Consider the following 15,865-nt stretch of genomic DNA (forward strand, 5'->3'; position numbering starts at 1 on the left):
GTCTTCTCAGCCCTCACAAGCTGTTGCATCCTAATGCAGTGTGGTTGACTTGTTCTTAGCAGTCGGAAATGTTCTTCTGTATTGTTATAATAGTTAAGTCTGATAAACCAACATTCGTAACAGGTGACTGCATTCCAACCTGGTGAAGTGCTATTACAGCTAGACAACTCTCTCTCTTTACTGATAAACACAAGAATGTTGGCTGTGCACATGCCACTAACGAAACCAGGCTCACACACTTCTGTGGGCAGTGCAGAAGTTGTAACAATATTTATGGCAAGACTGTGTACATACCATACATATAAATTTATTGCACAAAGTTTCATTTAAATGCTACTAACAGTTGTTGGTCAGGACAAAGGATGGATGTTCTTACTACAGTAGGGGGTTGAAGTTATAAGACCACCAAGCCATCAGTGCTGTGTCATCAAATTCCTGATATGTACCCGGAGAGAGAATACAGGATAATTATGATGGTATTACATGAAAAGCTGAAGAAATAATTTTTTTTGTACTACCTTCTCATACAGAAGCAAACCAGATCCTTATTTTTCACTAATGAGACAAACTTTGTACTCAGAAAGCAAAGTTTTCAATATGAAAGACCTATTGAGTGAGCTGCCTTGGCACTTCCCTGCTTAAAAGAAAACATCCTGAACAAACCAAATTTTTGTCTTCTGTTAGGATCTCATTGATCTGACAGCATTATTTCCACTTATCTGGATTAAGACACCTAAGTAGTCAGAAACAACTCTTAAGCACTGAACAGTACTCACATCAATTATCTTCGCTTTATATACCTGAATTAAAATACCATAGTTATGTCAAACATAATTTATGACACTTATTCAAAATGGTAATTAGCATGCTAAAAAACAATCCTGCAAAATGATGGGAATGTTTTTTGTGTAGTAAGAAACATTTAAATGAGGAGTTTCTACATTATCATTTAGATTATATTTATTCAACTGTGCTAAAATAATGGAAATATATTTTCATCTTACATATATTTTTAAATTTTCCTATCGAAGCACAAATTCAAAGAAACTGTCTAACTACATAATGAACTCAAATTTATTATAATTTGACTTCCTAACATCTCATCAATATTCTTTCCTGCAACTTGCACATCTGACTCATTATGTTAACTATGTGGATGGTCTGAAAAGTTCTCAGCCTAACAATGAAAAAACGAATTTATAATTTCAAAATTATTTTTATTTTTCAACATAATCTCCCTTAAAACTACATTTGCTCCAGCACCATTATCCCGTCCCTGTAGTGGTTTTAGTAAGATCTGCAAAATACCCCTCTACAACTGCAATCACCTCTTGATTCAAAAAAAACTGACCAGTGAGGAAGATTTTTAGTTTTGGGAAGAGACAGAAGTCAAAGGGAGCCAAATCTGGGGAATAGGGTGGATGTTCCAACAATTCATAGTGCAGATTTCTTAATTTTCCCATTGCCAAAACACCTTTGTGGGCAGGTACATTGTCCTGATGAAAGATTTTTTTTTTTTCGTCTACAAACTGGGTCTTTTCTCACTAATTTTTTCGTCCAGGCTGGTTAAAAGATTGGAATAATATTAACTAGTTATTGTTTTACCCTTTTCAAGACAATTAATAAACAAACTTGCTTTAGCATCCCAAAACACAAATGCCATGACCTTGTCTTCTTTGGTGCTGAACAACCAGCTTCTGTCCACTGTTTAGATACTAGTGTGTACTGGTAAATCCAAGTTTCGTCATCGCACAAAATCAGTTTTTATTCTTGTTAAAATGCTCCAAGCACTGTTCAGAGATTTTCATGCGAGTGCATTTTTGATCTGCATGGCACATATCTTGCACAAAATTTTTTCATTTGCAATTCTTAATGCAAAATGTATCTTACACGTTCTTTTGAAATGCCTATAGTCTCAGCAATTTCATGCACTTTGACTCATGGTCATTCAATACCATATCATGCACTGATCAATAATTTCTGATGTTACGCTTTTTGGACATCCTTCATCTTCAAGGCTGGTACACCAGGCCACGTTTAAACTTGGCAACCCATTTCTTAATTGTCGAAAATGAAGGAGAAGAGTACCCATAAACTTTTCTGAACATCGAATGAATTTCTTTTGCTGTTAAACCTTTTTACAAAGAATTTTAAACTGCACGATACTCAATTTTATCCATTTCAAGGGATACAGACAACACTTTTGCTTCCAACAGTGCATAAAAAAACTACTTTATTATAGAATGACTTGCAATTTCACATCAATGTTTATGACAGATGTACCAACTTAGAAAAAAAATCTTGCAAATAGTGTTGCCATTTATGGTTGAGGCTGAGAACTTTTTCAGACCACCCACGTATTCCAAGTATGGAGGAAACCCCCAGAATATTAGCTACTTTCATATTCGATGAAGCAAATCAATATCAGTACAGTTAAAAGGACCAGCAAGAATACTAATTCCAGTTTTATGTGGCTAAATTAATCTGTCCTGTCATAACAGACAGACTTTTTTAAGTGGTAGGTGAATTTCAGTGTCTGGTGAAAGACAACCACTGGCTTCTGTTTAAGTTAGGAGAGTGAAGTAAAGTTTCACGTTTCTGTGTAAAGCCAAAAAAAGGGTTCAGTAAGGATATACTGTGAGTAGACATATTAATTAAAATTATAATGGAATTAACTCACGTAAAATATTACTTATTAGTAGAATTTTCGCCTGAGTATCACAGGCATCTTCAGTAAGATACCTGAGGCAAATAAGGCCCAGTGACTAATAAAGCCCATTTTAAAAAAATCACATTTACGGTAAGTGCGCCGGTTTGGTTTCTTACACACACAGAGAACGCAATAAGCAATGGCAAATCAGTAGCGCCATATTGTCTAGACCTTTGGGGGAGGTGGTTGTGTCTTTCCATTTAATAATATTACAGCACAATAATTCGTAAGTTTTAATTAAAACTATTGTTCATTTCGCATTGTTTTTATATTTAAATTGTTCTTTCAACATTCAGTTTTATGATTAAAAAATGTTTTAATTGATTTGAATTCATATTTTACGTGAAAATAGATATAATCTAATCTAGTTTGCAGTGGTTAATAAGGTCGAGTAAATCTGTTGATTGGCCTTATTAAACTTCTGAATTGAATGTTAGTAGACGTACAATTATCTACGACTCCAATTCTTCTAACACTGATCCCAAGTCTTATGTCTCTCAGCCAAGACATCAACATCGTCCACTTCAACTCTACTTCTCAACATCTTTGGATTCTGAAAATTTCATAAACTATAATGGGAGGAAAAAAAATCAAGTTCTTTTCTACATGTTTGACAATCAAAAAATCAAATAATAGGTAAAAAAAAAAAAACTCCATGGTGTCAGATGCAAAAACTTTAAACCCAAAATAAAAATTTATTATTTTATTCATTGTAGATCAACCTAATACTGTAATGTATTAAGTCAATACACTTTCAAAAAATTCTTAATAAGTTGGGCATTAGGCTCACAACGTTCTGCAAACACTTGTATTCTACCTTAGGTATTTGCTCCATCTGATTTACTGGTGGTGTATCCCTGTTATAAACATCACATTCCAGAGATCAAAGCAAAGACTAAATTGTGCAGCACTTAAATGCTGATCAAACTATTCTGCATACATGATGCAATGCCTAGGTGAATGAATGTACTTGTTATGAAAAAATATCTAGATAAGCTACATATGCAGCCCAGCTTTATGGTATCCGCATCCCCAAGGAATATAAAAAATGATTGCTTTGTATTTTTGTTGTTGCCACATACATATTCTTCTATCCATATGAAATAACAGCATTTATCAAATTCCTGACCTGTACCTTCAAGAGGTGTACAGGATATTATGATAGTAATGATGTATAGTTTTTCATGTAGTACTAACTTCTCATCAACAATTTTCCTCCAAATCAATCTGTTATCTGTCAAGACTCCAACATTATCAGATCTTACATTTCTGTCTTCTAAGGCACTTTTTACTGTATCAATCCACCTATACCTTGGTCTTCCTCTGGGTCTTTTTTCCTGCCAACCTGGCAGAGCACTTGTTTTGCCAATCTTTCCTCTCCCATTCTGTTTAAGTGAACAAACCACCTGAGATTAGCTCTGCTAACACATTATTGAATGTGTTAGCATATATAATACTATATATGCTATACAATCTCTCTCCAGTCCTCTGCTGATATTCCTTTTACCTCACTATCCTTGTCTATCCAATAACAGCAATTGGTTGACCAATGTTGCTTGCTTTTGTTGGGTACTAAAGGCAATTTCAATAGCGGGTTGCTGTTATACAGCATGTTTGATGTATTCATATCTCTGGGTGTACTGTTCAGTCATTTAATACTAATATGTCTACTGCACTAAATAATCCTGTTAATCCTCCTCCATTTGTCACCATTTTTTTCTCTGTATACTAATGGGCACTGTTGCATCCATGGCCAGAGTTGAGATATACTTATAGTGGCTTCCATTATCATCCATCATTCAAAGTTGCTCAGGAACCTTTGCCCATTATCTCTCACTCACACACACATAGCAATGTTATCTCCTACCTATTTATAGCCAGGACTTGCCACATCTTTCAGTAGCATCAAGAACTCTATTAACATTTTGGACACAGTATACAACTGACTTTCATTATGACAGACCACAGAAAGATCTCGAGTTAAGGTCTATAGAGACTTGCTATTAAATTAAAAAAAAAGCTATAATATGGCTTTGCCATGTAATAGTTTGGCTGTTAACTTTATACTAAGGTAATAACCAAAATTAACCCAAAGGGTTAATCTCCCATTTCAATACTATATAGGAACAATGCCACCTCCCATAACTATTCACAAGTCATGCCAGCCTGGTAGGTTAAATAGATAGTTTCTCCATGCCACAGTGGAATGTAATAATATCACCCTCCATGACTTCACGTTCCATATTTCATTTCTAGAGCTGAATTTCCAGATTACCTACTAATGTGCTACAAGTTTTCACATGAAATTTTGCACACAATTCACATTAAATATGTATATAAACTAAAAGTAATTGATACTAAGATTACTGCCATCAAATCAAGTGAAAGCAATTAACAAATTTGTTTTAGTTCTGATATCTTTAAGATCAAGTTGCAGGCAATCATCTAGAAGTGAGCTAGTGTTGTTGGCGGGAGGATCAGGGCTGTGGTATCTTCCAAGTGGAAAGGTCGGTTCTCTGCAACACTAGGTGGAAGATGAAGTTCACTGCCCCTCCACTCACTGAATGTTTGAAGTACTTAAACCATTGCTTTTTTTTTTTTGATGAAAAAAGTAGTAGTTTACTTTTCTCTCTGGATTCCTAGGAGCGATATCAAATGTATGTCAAAGAGGCCCAGCATTTCTTCATTTTGATCACTCATCATTAAAATGGTTATTTTGCAAAATAGCCAGTGTCAATAGTAATGCTTTAGAATTCTAGTTAGAAATGAATCATTCTGCTAGCTTGATTTTCTCCAGTCTATCCTCAGTAGCAGTGTAGTTGTTTTTAAAGTTCATATACCAATGCTTCCATTTTACAAATGGAGATGAAGCAGTGCAAATGACTCAATGATAGTCTCACAAAAAATATTAAATAATCTCCGTCTCCAAATTCCTCTCTAGTGATCCATCTTGATATATGCTGTGGATGTTATCTGTTCTCTAGGTTGGGTAAGTCAAGTGAGCCGAATTTTTCTTTCATACAAAAAACTTTAATGCTAGCAAATAAAACATCTTATTCTTCATTCGTTGTTAGGATTATGGTGCTTGCTCTGCACCATCGAAAGTTAGCATTTTCAAAGGGTGTGACGTATCATGCCATCTAGCGTTGTCATTTGATAATAAAGTTATGTGACCAAAAATTGATGTTTCACTACATTATGACATTCACTCAGCTTCTCTATGTCTTCCAAGTTTTCTCTGTTCTCCTGCAAAGTTGTATACACGCTTTTGAAACACCCTGTATAAATAATCAAATATTTATTTTAATTCAGGGTCAGCATTCAGGGATACAAGTTTGATTCGTTTATTGAAGTTAAATGAATTTTGTACTTTTGTCATTGTTGCTGCAAGTGATCCAGGAACCTTTGGATGCCTGGTTTGAGATGGCTTCATGTTACCAGTGTTACATCTCTGGGGCTTCTTGTGTCTGAAGCACCAGCAATGTACCACAAGGGTGACACTGGCAAGGGAAGGCTGTCTCAATTCCCCCCCCCAGGAACAACCTGGGATTGTGGTGCTGATGTCTTAAGGTCATTTGCACTAGCCCTCGCATTCTCTGCAGCAGAATACCGTGCCCCTTTCTGGGAAAGAAGTTCACACACTAACATTACAGACACCCAGCTAAACTCTACCATGTGCACAATTAGTGGGACACTAAGAAGAACCCCTTTCCCATCTAACATTGCTCCACCAAATACATGGAGAAGACAAGTCTCAAGGTATTTAATAAAGTGATGAGCAACCCTCTCATGCCCCTGTACCAGACTCTCATAAATCCACCTAGTATTCGACTAAAATCACGAAACCCTTTCTGGTCCATGGACGAACTCTCTTCAGCTGCCTTACCATCAACACCTGACATGTGGAGAGAACAATGGTTCAACAAATGGTTTCCTGGTTGAAGATTCATGTGCTCCACAGCCTGGTTTTGCCCTTAGGAAAATTTGGTCATCAATCAACAGGATCAGAACTAACCAGGGCAGATGTGGCTACCTACTGCATAAATGGACTCTGTCAGACCACCCTTATTGTGACTGTTCCCCTGTGGCCCAGACGATCACTTATATTGTGAATGACTGCCTAATACACCAATTTCATGGTGTCCATCAGGACATCCACGAGGTAACAGATGAGGCCCTGGATTGGCTTTCTAGTCTTGACATTGACCTCTAGCTGCTTTTGCCATAAGAATAAATAAATGAATTTTTTCCAATATTTTTTTTAAATATCTTTTCTGAAAAAGATATGCATTATTCTATTTGTGAAAATACCTGTCCACAAGAAAAGATTACATTTCAAAAACTGAGGATAAGTGTTTTTTTTTTTTTTCCTCTCTCTCTCCCTCAGTGAAGCAGTTATAATATAAATCCTCTGAAACCTTTAGTTTTTGATAATTTCTGCATACCACTTTCCAGGAATATATTTTTCACAGAACAGATGTGAGTATATTCTACAATTTCCATTGTGATAGGTAACTATCTATTCTGAGTCCAATATCCAAAACATTTTTAGTTTCTTCAAATTTAAAGAAAACACTGTTGTAAGACTTCTTCAGTGAGTTACTTAAGCTCCAGGAAGACTGATAATGCTGCTTTAAAAAGAAAAAAAATCCTAATAAACTGATAGGACAGTACAAGATATGACAAATTTTCAGAATGCACACATAAATACCTGTAATTTAGACTAGTGGGTAGTATCACTTTCAAAGCAATCCCTTTGTGCAGCTAATGAATGTGCTGTTCTAATTTCCATCAACTAATTTTTCATTCAATTCAAATGAAATGTCATATGACTGGCAAAAAATATAGGTGTCGAAATATGTCAAGTGGTTCTGCCTGACTATATGTGCAATAGTACAAGTCCATTCCAGCAATTTAATTCTCACTCATCTGTATTGGTTCACTATGCTTGCTTTTTAATTTGCTGACTCTTTTACTTATTAAGTGTGGAAGAATGTTTGCACCTCATTCCATCTGAACTGTCTGCAAGGCATATTTTAACTACAAGATTAAAGTATGCCTGCCTGTGTGGTAGGTAGGTTTACTTTAACCTAACAAATACTTAACAGTAAAAAAAAAAAAAAAAATTGGATTTTTAAAAAAATATATTTTTAAATTCTTTGGTTTAATTTGTATTTAAGGGTCCTCTATAACTGGGAGGAGACCTCCACATAGCCTTTTAAGGAATGTGGAGAATTGACCAGGACTTATGACCTAACATCTAATCCTCACCTTGTCAGGTATGTATGTGGATACTGAACAAACGAGGATGAGGTGATAATTGGATTTAGCCAGGCAAATTGTTTTCTTATCGGCTTAAGCCATAGTGAAAAATGATGGTACAATATGACAGAATTTCATGCTGGCTGGAGCATCACCCATTTCATCAAAGCACCAGTTCTCCCCATGGAACCAGGGTGAACAGAGAAAAGTCAGCTATTGGAAACAAATTCCAGTCCCATCTCAATATCAGAGTTCAAGAAGCATTAATGGGAAGGTAATGAAATGCAGAAGAATTGAATAAGTACCAGATCAACATAATAGGAGTGGTTGAAACAAGGAAGACAAATAGGTGAGTTTTTTTTTTTAAAGCAACAAATACAAAATGTTATAGTCAAGTAATAACAATCAGACAAAAAGAAGAAGTAACTCTAGTATTCAGCACTAAATATGAGGATAATCTTTGTGAAAGGGGCAGGCAATATCAAGTAGAGTAATATGGGCAAATATCAGAATGTAGAACTGGAGAATGGGACATTTGTGCCTATGGTCCCACAGAAAGTTCTACTAAAGAAAAACTGAAGGAATTAGAGAAAGCAGCTAACAATAAAATAAAAAAAAGTTGGTCCTTGTTGGAGATCTAAACAAGAGTACAAGACATACAGAAATGCTTTGGGAAAATTTGGAGAAAAGAGCAAAGCTAATAATAATGGAAAGTACATGTTGGATTTCGGTTCATAATACAGACTAGTCATTATTAAAATCCTGTTCCAACATAAAAATGTGCACAAATTCATATGGAGAGAAGATGCAAGAAATAAAAGTCTCACTGACTATGTAATTGTTGATATTAATGTTTTCCTAGTGGTTTAGGACACAAGAGTATAACAGAAAATTTGAAATTGGAAGTGATCACCATTTGGTATTGAGCAGGATAAAAATTGAATTTCATATTGAATAGAAAAGTGTGTAAGAAAGTTTTAAAACAAATCAAAGTTGAACAAGTTTCCAGATGAGAATTTCATTACACACACAAAAAAAAAAAAAGAGTTTGAAAACAGAAATCAAACCGTGGAGATTTACTGCTAAACCTTGAAGGATTCAGGCCGAGAGGCATGTGGTGAGGTTCTCTGCAAGGATAGATAAATCGGAACTCCATGGTGAACTTAGGAAGTTAAAGAGACGGTGAAAGAAAAAAAAGAAAGAATATTGAGAGTTCCTGGCAAATAAGAGCTTGTGCTCTTAGAGAATACAGAGACAAATGTAAGAAAGTGAAGTACTGTCTAAAAGTAACTAAACAAGTCATGGGAAGACTTGGTAAAAACATACAAAATAAATATCTGCAAGATCTTTTTGGAAGCTATTAAAAAAAAGCAGTCTGTACAGGTAGCCTAGTGGCTATGCGCTTCACAACCATATGCCTGGGGAAGAAGTGTCCTAGGTTCAATTCCCATCAGTGATGTGAGGAGCTGAAGGATCTTCCTCAGCCAAGTTAGCCGGTCTTGGGCATGGCCAGTAGGGTTTATTTTCCCAGTTTATCCTGGGGTTTTTCATCCTGCAAGGCCTTGAGAACTCAACACTACAGACATAGGATACACTGGGGCACAGGGTTGACCACCTTATCCTGTGAACGGTTTGAGGTCCGATGATTAATAAACTCTCAACACTGTAAGGTAAAAGGAAGATGAGATTAAAAAAAGTTTAGAAATGGATTAGTACTATAAAAAAAGATAGATAATAAAGGTGACATGAAAACTGGAGATAAAGACATGTTTGTTGTATGGTGTGAGTATTTCGAAAGATTACTAAATGAAACAAGTGACAACACATTGGTAGAAAAACACTCAACAGGCGTGCAATCAGGAATACATACCAATAATTGAAGTAGAAAGGCAACCGGAGTAGATGACAATTAATCAGAAATGCTCAAGTAAGGAGGTACAGAAATTGTACAGTGGCTGCACTGCATAATTCAGAAGGCCTGGATGAATTCTGGATTGGAGTAGAGCTCTGATAGGAAATAAAACAATGTGAGAATTACAGAGGTATTTCCCTGAGTGTTCCTGACAAAATTTATACAAATATGCTTGAAAGACAAGCTGGATTCAGGGCAAATAGAGGTTTTGAGGATTAGATTAGATTTTCACTTTAAGACAAGTTGTTGAGAAATCATGGGTTTTTAAGTTTCATAGATTTGGGAAAGGCATATGACAAGGTGTGCTAAAGGGAAAGCTATTCATAATGCTATATATGGTGTAAATGGGGCATCAAGCAATATTTAGGCTTCAAGTTGTAAATCATCAGCTAAATCAGGTGCGAGACAAAGAGAAATACTATGTGCAGATGATAGTATACTTCTAAATAAATTCAGTACAAGTCTGCAAGATTCCCTGACTAAATTGAATAACTGGTGTAATAAATTTGGTATGAAAATCAGCACTAAAAAAAGACCATGAAAATAGGCAAAAGCATTGAAAATATCAACTGTATCTTTAATGGAAAACCTATAGAACAAATAAAACATTTTAGTGAAAACAGCATATTAAATATGGAAATAGACAATAGAATATATGTAAAGGAGTAAGAGAGAAATTAGTCAAAACACTAAATTAGCTATATATAAACCAGTGTTCAAACTAATTTTAACTTATGGAGCTCAGTTAGACATAAAACACTTGACCACAGATATGAGAGTTCTGAGAATGATTAGTGAACAAATGGCATCGATGGCAATATCATATTAAAAAATGAGGATATCAATTAATCTTGACAGATAACACATTAATTTCGAGGAAAATTCTCCTTTGGAAGTTAGTAATGATGTAATGCTTTATGTAATACTATCATAATATCCTGTGCACCTCATGAGGATACAGTCAGGAATTTGATAATGATGATGTCAGATTTTCAAATTTAAAGAGATTATTTCCATTCTATATTAAATTAGAAACCCTCACCCCCTAACTTCACATAAACACACAAATGAATAAATACCCACATACAGGGTGTCCCATGAGTTCCTATACATTTCAATAATTCATAAAAATTGGTATATTAGAGTGTGGTTTGCAAGAAAGTGAATCGCAAGGAGGGGGGGGGGGTTGGCAGGGAGAAAAATTTACTTCCAATTTTCGCTGATAGAGGGCACTGTACTACATGCGTCACTTATAAATGCATGCAAATTCCCAGTCATTGGGGTGAACAGAATTGTTTTTTTGTGAAAAGAAAAATTTGTGTGACACTTACTTTGGTGGATAAGGTATTGTTAGTGAAATTGTCTTATGTAAGTGGGTAATTGGTAGCAGAAGTTTCAAACACAGAAAACAATGAAGAAAGGTTGAGGTCCTATCACTCCTGCCAGAATACAGTCTCTAATACGACGTTTCGAGAAAATTGGAAATTTGTCAGATTGCCCTCGAACATGCAGACCAGTGTTATTCAAAGCTCGTACCAGCACTGTGGTATTGCACAGTGCTGGTATGGGCCCTTTGGAAAAATTAAAATATTTCATGGTCCCAACAGGGGAAAAATAAAAAATAAAAATAGAAATATATTATTAAATGTAGAAAACAATGAAGAAAGGTTGAGGTCCTATCACTCCTGCCAGAATACAGTCTCTAATACGACGTTTCGAGAAAATTGGAAATTTGTCAGATTGCCCTCGAACATGCAGACCAGTGTTATTCAAAGCTCGTACCAGCACTGTGGTATCGCACAGTGCTGGTATGGGCCCTTTGGAAAAATTAAAATATTTCATGGTCCCAACAGGGGAAAAAAAAAAATAAAAATAGAAATATATTATTAAATGTATTAAAATAACAAGAAAGAAATAATAAAAATTAAATACATTTCTTTTAAGATAAAAAAAAATCTACTTAGTCTTAAAACATTTTAAATTTGTTTTCATTATTTCACGGCCCCCTCAACAAAACTAACTACCCCCCCAAGGGGGGACCGCAGTCCACAGTTTGGGAAGTGCTGCCCCAGAGGCACAATCAAGCAGTGCATGGGAAGCTGCAAGAATCACAGTCAGCGAAAATGTCACTATTCCGCATCCTTTGTGGTGCGTAACCATCACACTGTAAAACTCCATGTAGCTTAGAAATACCAAAGCGCTTTTACATCGATTTTTACTAAGGTCAAGTCTCATGAGAACTGTTACAAAAATAACCTTGTTTGTCTCTATGTATTTTATGTTAAAGATTAATGTCAATAACCCTATGGGAATTGATTGTATTTACTGTTTTAACTAAAGTTTATAGAATGTCAAAAACAAAGGCAATGCTTTGCCATCGGAAGTTTTGTATAATAGCTATGTATAAGAGCACAAGAAAGTTTATTACGATGAAGTGTGTGAAAAAGTTGTTTGCGAGCTCTGTGCATGAACACCTTCAAAGTTAGTATCAAAGAGATCTGCTGGTTTCAGAGAAGTTTCCACTACCCAAAAAGACAAGGAAAAATGAGTGCACGGAGGAGATGAAAGAACGGGCCGGCCTTATCAAGGAGAACTGCCGATTTCTTCAGGGTTTACAACCCTTGGTGCCAGGTCCCGAGAAGGCGAAAATAAAAGGGGACTGAGCCGAACATCGAGAGGAGAGTCCAGGTCCAGTTGCCGAGAGAGAAGAGGCGAGGTCCAGTTGCTGATAGAGAAGAGGCGAAGCACTGTTACCGAAGAGAGCCATAGGCAGTCGGCGGAGAACCAGAAGCAGCCGGACCCAGAGGAAAAATTGGGAGAACAGCCGATGCCAAGTGCCGGTCGGATGTCCTAATGCTGCGGAAAGTCAACCGAAGCCAAAAGCTGCAGAACGATCTTCAAGCCTGATTGCTGAAACTTCTTTGCCTGAACTTTTGAGCACCGGGAAAATTTCAGTCCAAGACCCGCTGAAGCGCCCCCTGAAACAAGACTCTCCGGACAGAAACCTAAGGCCTGAAATGAGAGAAAAACCATAGAGACTTTGATGGTGTCGTGACAAAGGGCCTCTGTAAGTGTATTACATCCTTTAATGTACGTTCTTCTTGTAATTTAGGAGATATGCCTTAGATGGACTGATAAGAAATAGTAATAAGAAATATCTATAGAGTCCTCTGATTTGTTGTTAACTGGAATATAAATTGTAAGATAACTTGCCATAGCTAGCTAATCTCTTTATGAGTAAATTAGTCTCGGTATTTTAATTTTTTTAGCAGATTAGTAACAGAGTAATCATATTGTATAGTCATTTAATATTGAAAAGGGAAAGTTTGTTTCTTTATACAAGGACAGGTAGAGAGAGAGAGTAACCTCCCTATCACTTATTTAATGTACTTCGTTCTTTTTATTGTAAATAAATGTGTTTTAATTATATGTCAATAGAGTGCTGCCTGATTGTTTATTTTACAATGCACTGTTCCTAAAAATAATCTGACTTGTGAGTGGGAAACCAAGTAAGATAGCCAAAGCATATAGTTAAGTGCAAATAGACCACGACTGTTTGTGTAAAGTTATACTGAAGGAATTTGTGTTAGAGAAAGAGAGAGAGAAATCAAGCGGCCGTATTACTGAGTTTTATGCCAATTAAAAGATACTGGTTGCGCAGTCTTATCAAATAAATTTTCTAGTATCCATAGACATAAAACTCATAGTGCAAAAGGTAGATAAACTAAGTACACAATAGTGAGAATAAGAAAGAAATATATAAAAAAATTAATAATGACGGCTTATAAATACAAGTAATAACATTCTGTTTACAACACTACCAAAGTAACCATCACGGCAACAAATTTTTCTGTTCATCCCCAATGACTGGGAATTTGCACGCATTCCTTATGAGCTGTCAGCCCATAATGAATGCATGCAAATGAATGATGAAGTAAATTTTTTCTATCCCTGTCAAAAAAAATCCTCCCCCTTGCAATTCACTTTCGTGCAAACTGACTCTAATATACCAATTTTTCTCATTTTTATGAATTATTGAAATATCTAGGATCTTATGATAATGACAGGGTGTCCATTTATTAAAATGGACACCCTATACATTTTAATAAATATAAAACTAAGGTGATGATATTCTCTCACCCAAAGCACTGAGTGGCTTGCTCATGTCATCTTCTGTAAAGATTTTCTTTGGAAAATTAGTCATAAGTGAAAATGAATCACTTCCATCAGTTCGATTTAGCTGAACATATAACCTCACTGCTGCAAACTCTTCATTTGCACCAAAGGTTTGTGTAAGACTATGACCATTTGTAAGTCTTATCTAAAAAATAAAAAAAACATAACTTTTCAAATTTAAAATGTAAGAAAAATAAATGATTCAGAATAGGTCAAAAGATAATGTAATTTATAATTCACAAAATGAATATTTTTATCATATGTTACCATATGGTAACTGTGTGGAACACAATTTCAGTTACTTGGGTTGTAATTTAAATCACAACCAACTTTTAACAATATGGCTTTATAATACTAGTGATGATGTTAAGTAAGTATGGAAATGATTTGAGACAACCTCATTTTCATATAAAGTATATTTTGCAGTAGCATTCTTGTATGGTGATGTTATTTGTTATTACAGAAACTGAGTTGTTTTTAGCATATGTACTATAAACTTGTAACAAATAATTCAATTTTCTTTAAAACATTTGATTAGACAAAATGATTTTCTCATGAATGATAGGCCAAACACTAAAAATGACTGACTGTAATAAAAGTTGAGATGACAATATTTTATTGTTAATCCCACATACAAAACGTTGTGGGTGGGATTAACATTCAGTACCACAGCACCTTGCACTGGAGACCATGAAGTGAACTTTTTCAAGCCATGGCAATTTACTAATAAGTGGAACAGTGGTCTGGCACCAAGCAATGAAAATCATCAACCACTTAAACAGATGTGCATGTTGTATACAGTTCAAACTTACTGTGTTGATTAGAGAGTACAAATGCTATATACTGGTAGAAATAAGAAAAGGACAGAGGTCTAGCATATTCTTATGTACTAGTATACCAGAATGATGAATTTACATATCCATCAATGTGAAAGGAGTATGTTCAAGAAATAATGTAAAATAAAGCACATAGTTACAAAATTCTTGTCTTCATGACTTCACTAGGAAATTGTAAAAAAGAACTTGAAAATTTGCCGTTATTTGTAAACGTTTTGCAATTTATCTTAATTATAACTAAAATTTTAACGAAAGTTTAAAAAACAATGAACATTATCAGATCAAAATACAGATAATGAACATTAATGTGTTCTTGTTGCTATTGGCATCCACACAAATAATAATTTGTGTGGATGCCAATTAAGTGATCTTACCTCAATAAAACAGGAATTGATGGCAAAATATCCACCAAGTAATGAACTGCATGTCTCATTTCTATAAATTATAAAGACACGTTCACAATATAACAATGCAGGCAACACAGAAAAACCACAATCAGCCATGTTTATCTTATATTTCAGGTTAAAAATCGTGGTGATTTGTAAACACACAATATGCAACAAGATGTGGGTTATACTTCATTTGTCTCAAGGAGTCAGGAAAAGGAAATGCCATGAAATTTAATATATAAAAATCAAAGTATACATCTCCAGGTAGACAAAATGCATCAAAGTAGTGTTTAAACAGTTTAAAAATTATTTAAAAAAATAAAAAAATGCTGCTGATGACATGTTGGAATGTTTGAACATTCCGATCTCAGTCAGTGAGTATGGGTGGCCTCCCAGGAGGTTTTCCTGTTGTGGTAGCAACAGTGGGTTTTGGTATGTTGAGTTGGGTAGCAACATCATTGACAGAAAGACCATGATGTGATACTCAACATACCAAAACCCACTTGCTTATGTGAGTCTATTAGTTCAGTCGAACATGGCATCTTGATATCAAGTACAGAGCAAAACATGCCACACACCC

At 35.3% G+C, this 15,865-nt stretch overlaps 1 protein-coding gene across 2 annotated transcripts in view; it reads right to left on the bottom strand.

Moving 5' to 3' along the window:
- LOC150104640 (UBX domain-containing protein 1) overlaps window positions 1-15,865 on the bottom strand; it is a 201,498-nt gene that overhangs the window by 1,099 nt on the left and 184,534 nt on the right. For both annotated transcript variants that reach the window (XM_090395236.1, XM_090395237.1), the window contains one exon: window positions 14,025-14,205. In XM_090395236.1, coding sequence (XP_090251362.1) covers window positions 14,025-14,205 — 181 coding nt within the window. The remainder of the gene's footprint in view (window positions 1-14,024; window positions 14,206-15,865) is intronic.

This window comes from Typopeltis vanoorti, chromosome 7, assembly GCF_054136105.1.
Source record: "Typopeltis vanoorti isolate ZY-2024b chromosome 7, IOZ_Tvanoo_1.0, whole genome shotgun sequence".
NCBI lineage: Eukaryota > Metazoa > Arthropoda > Arachnida > Uropygi > Thelyphonidae > Typopeltis > Typopeltis vanoorti.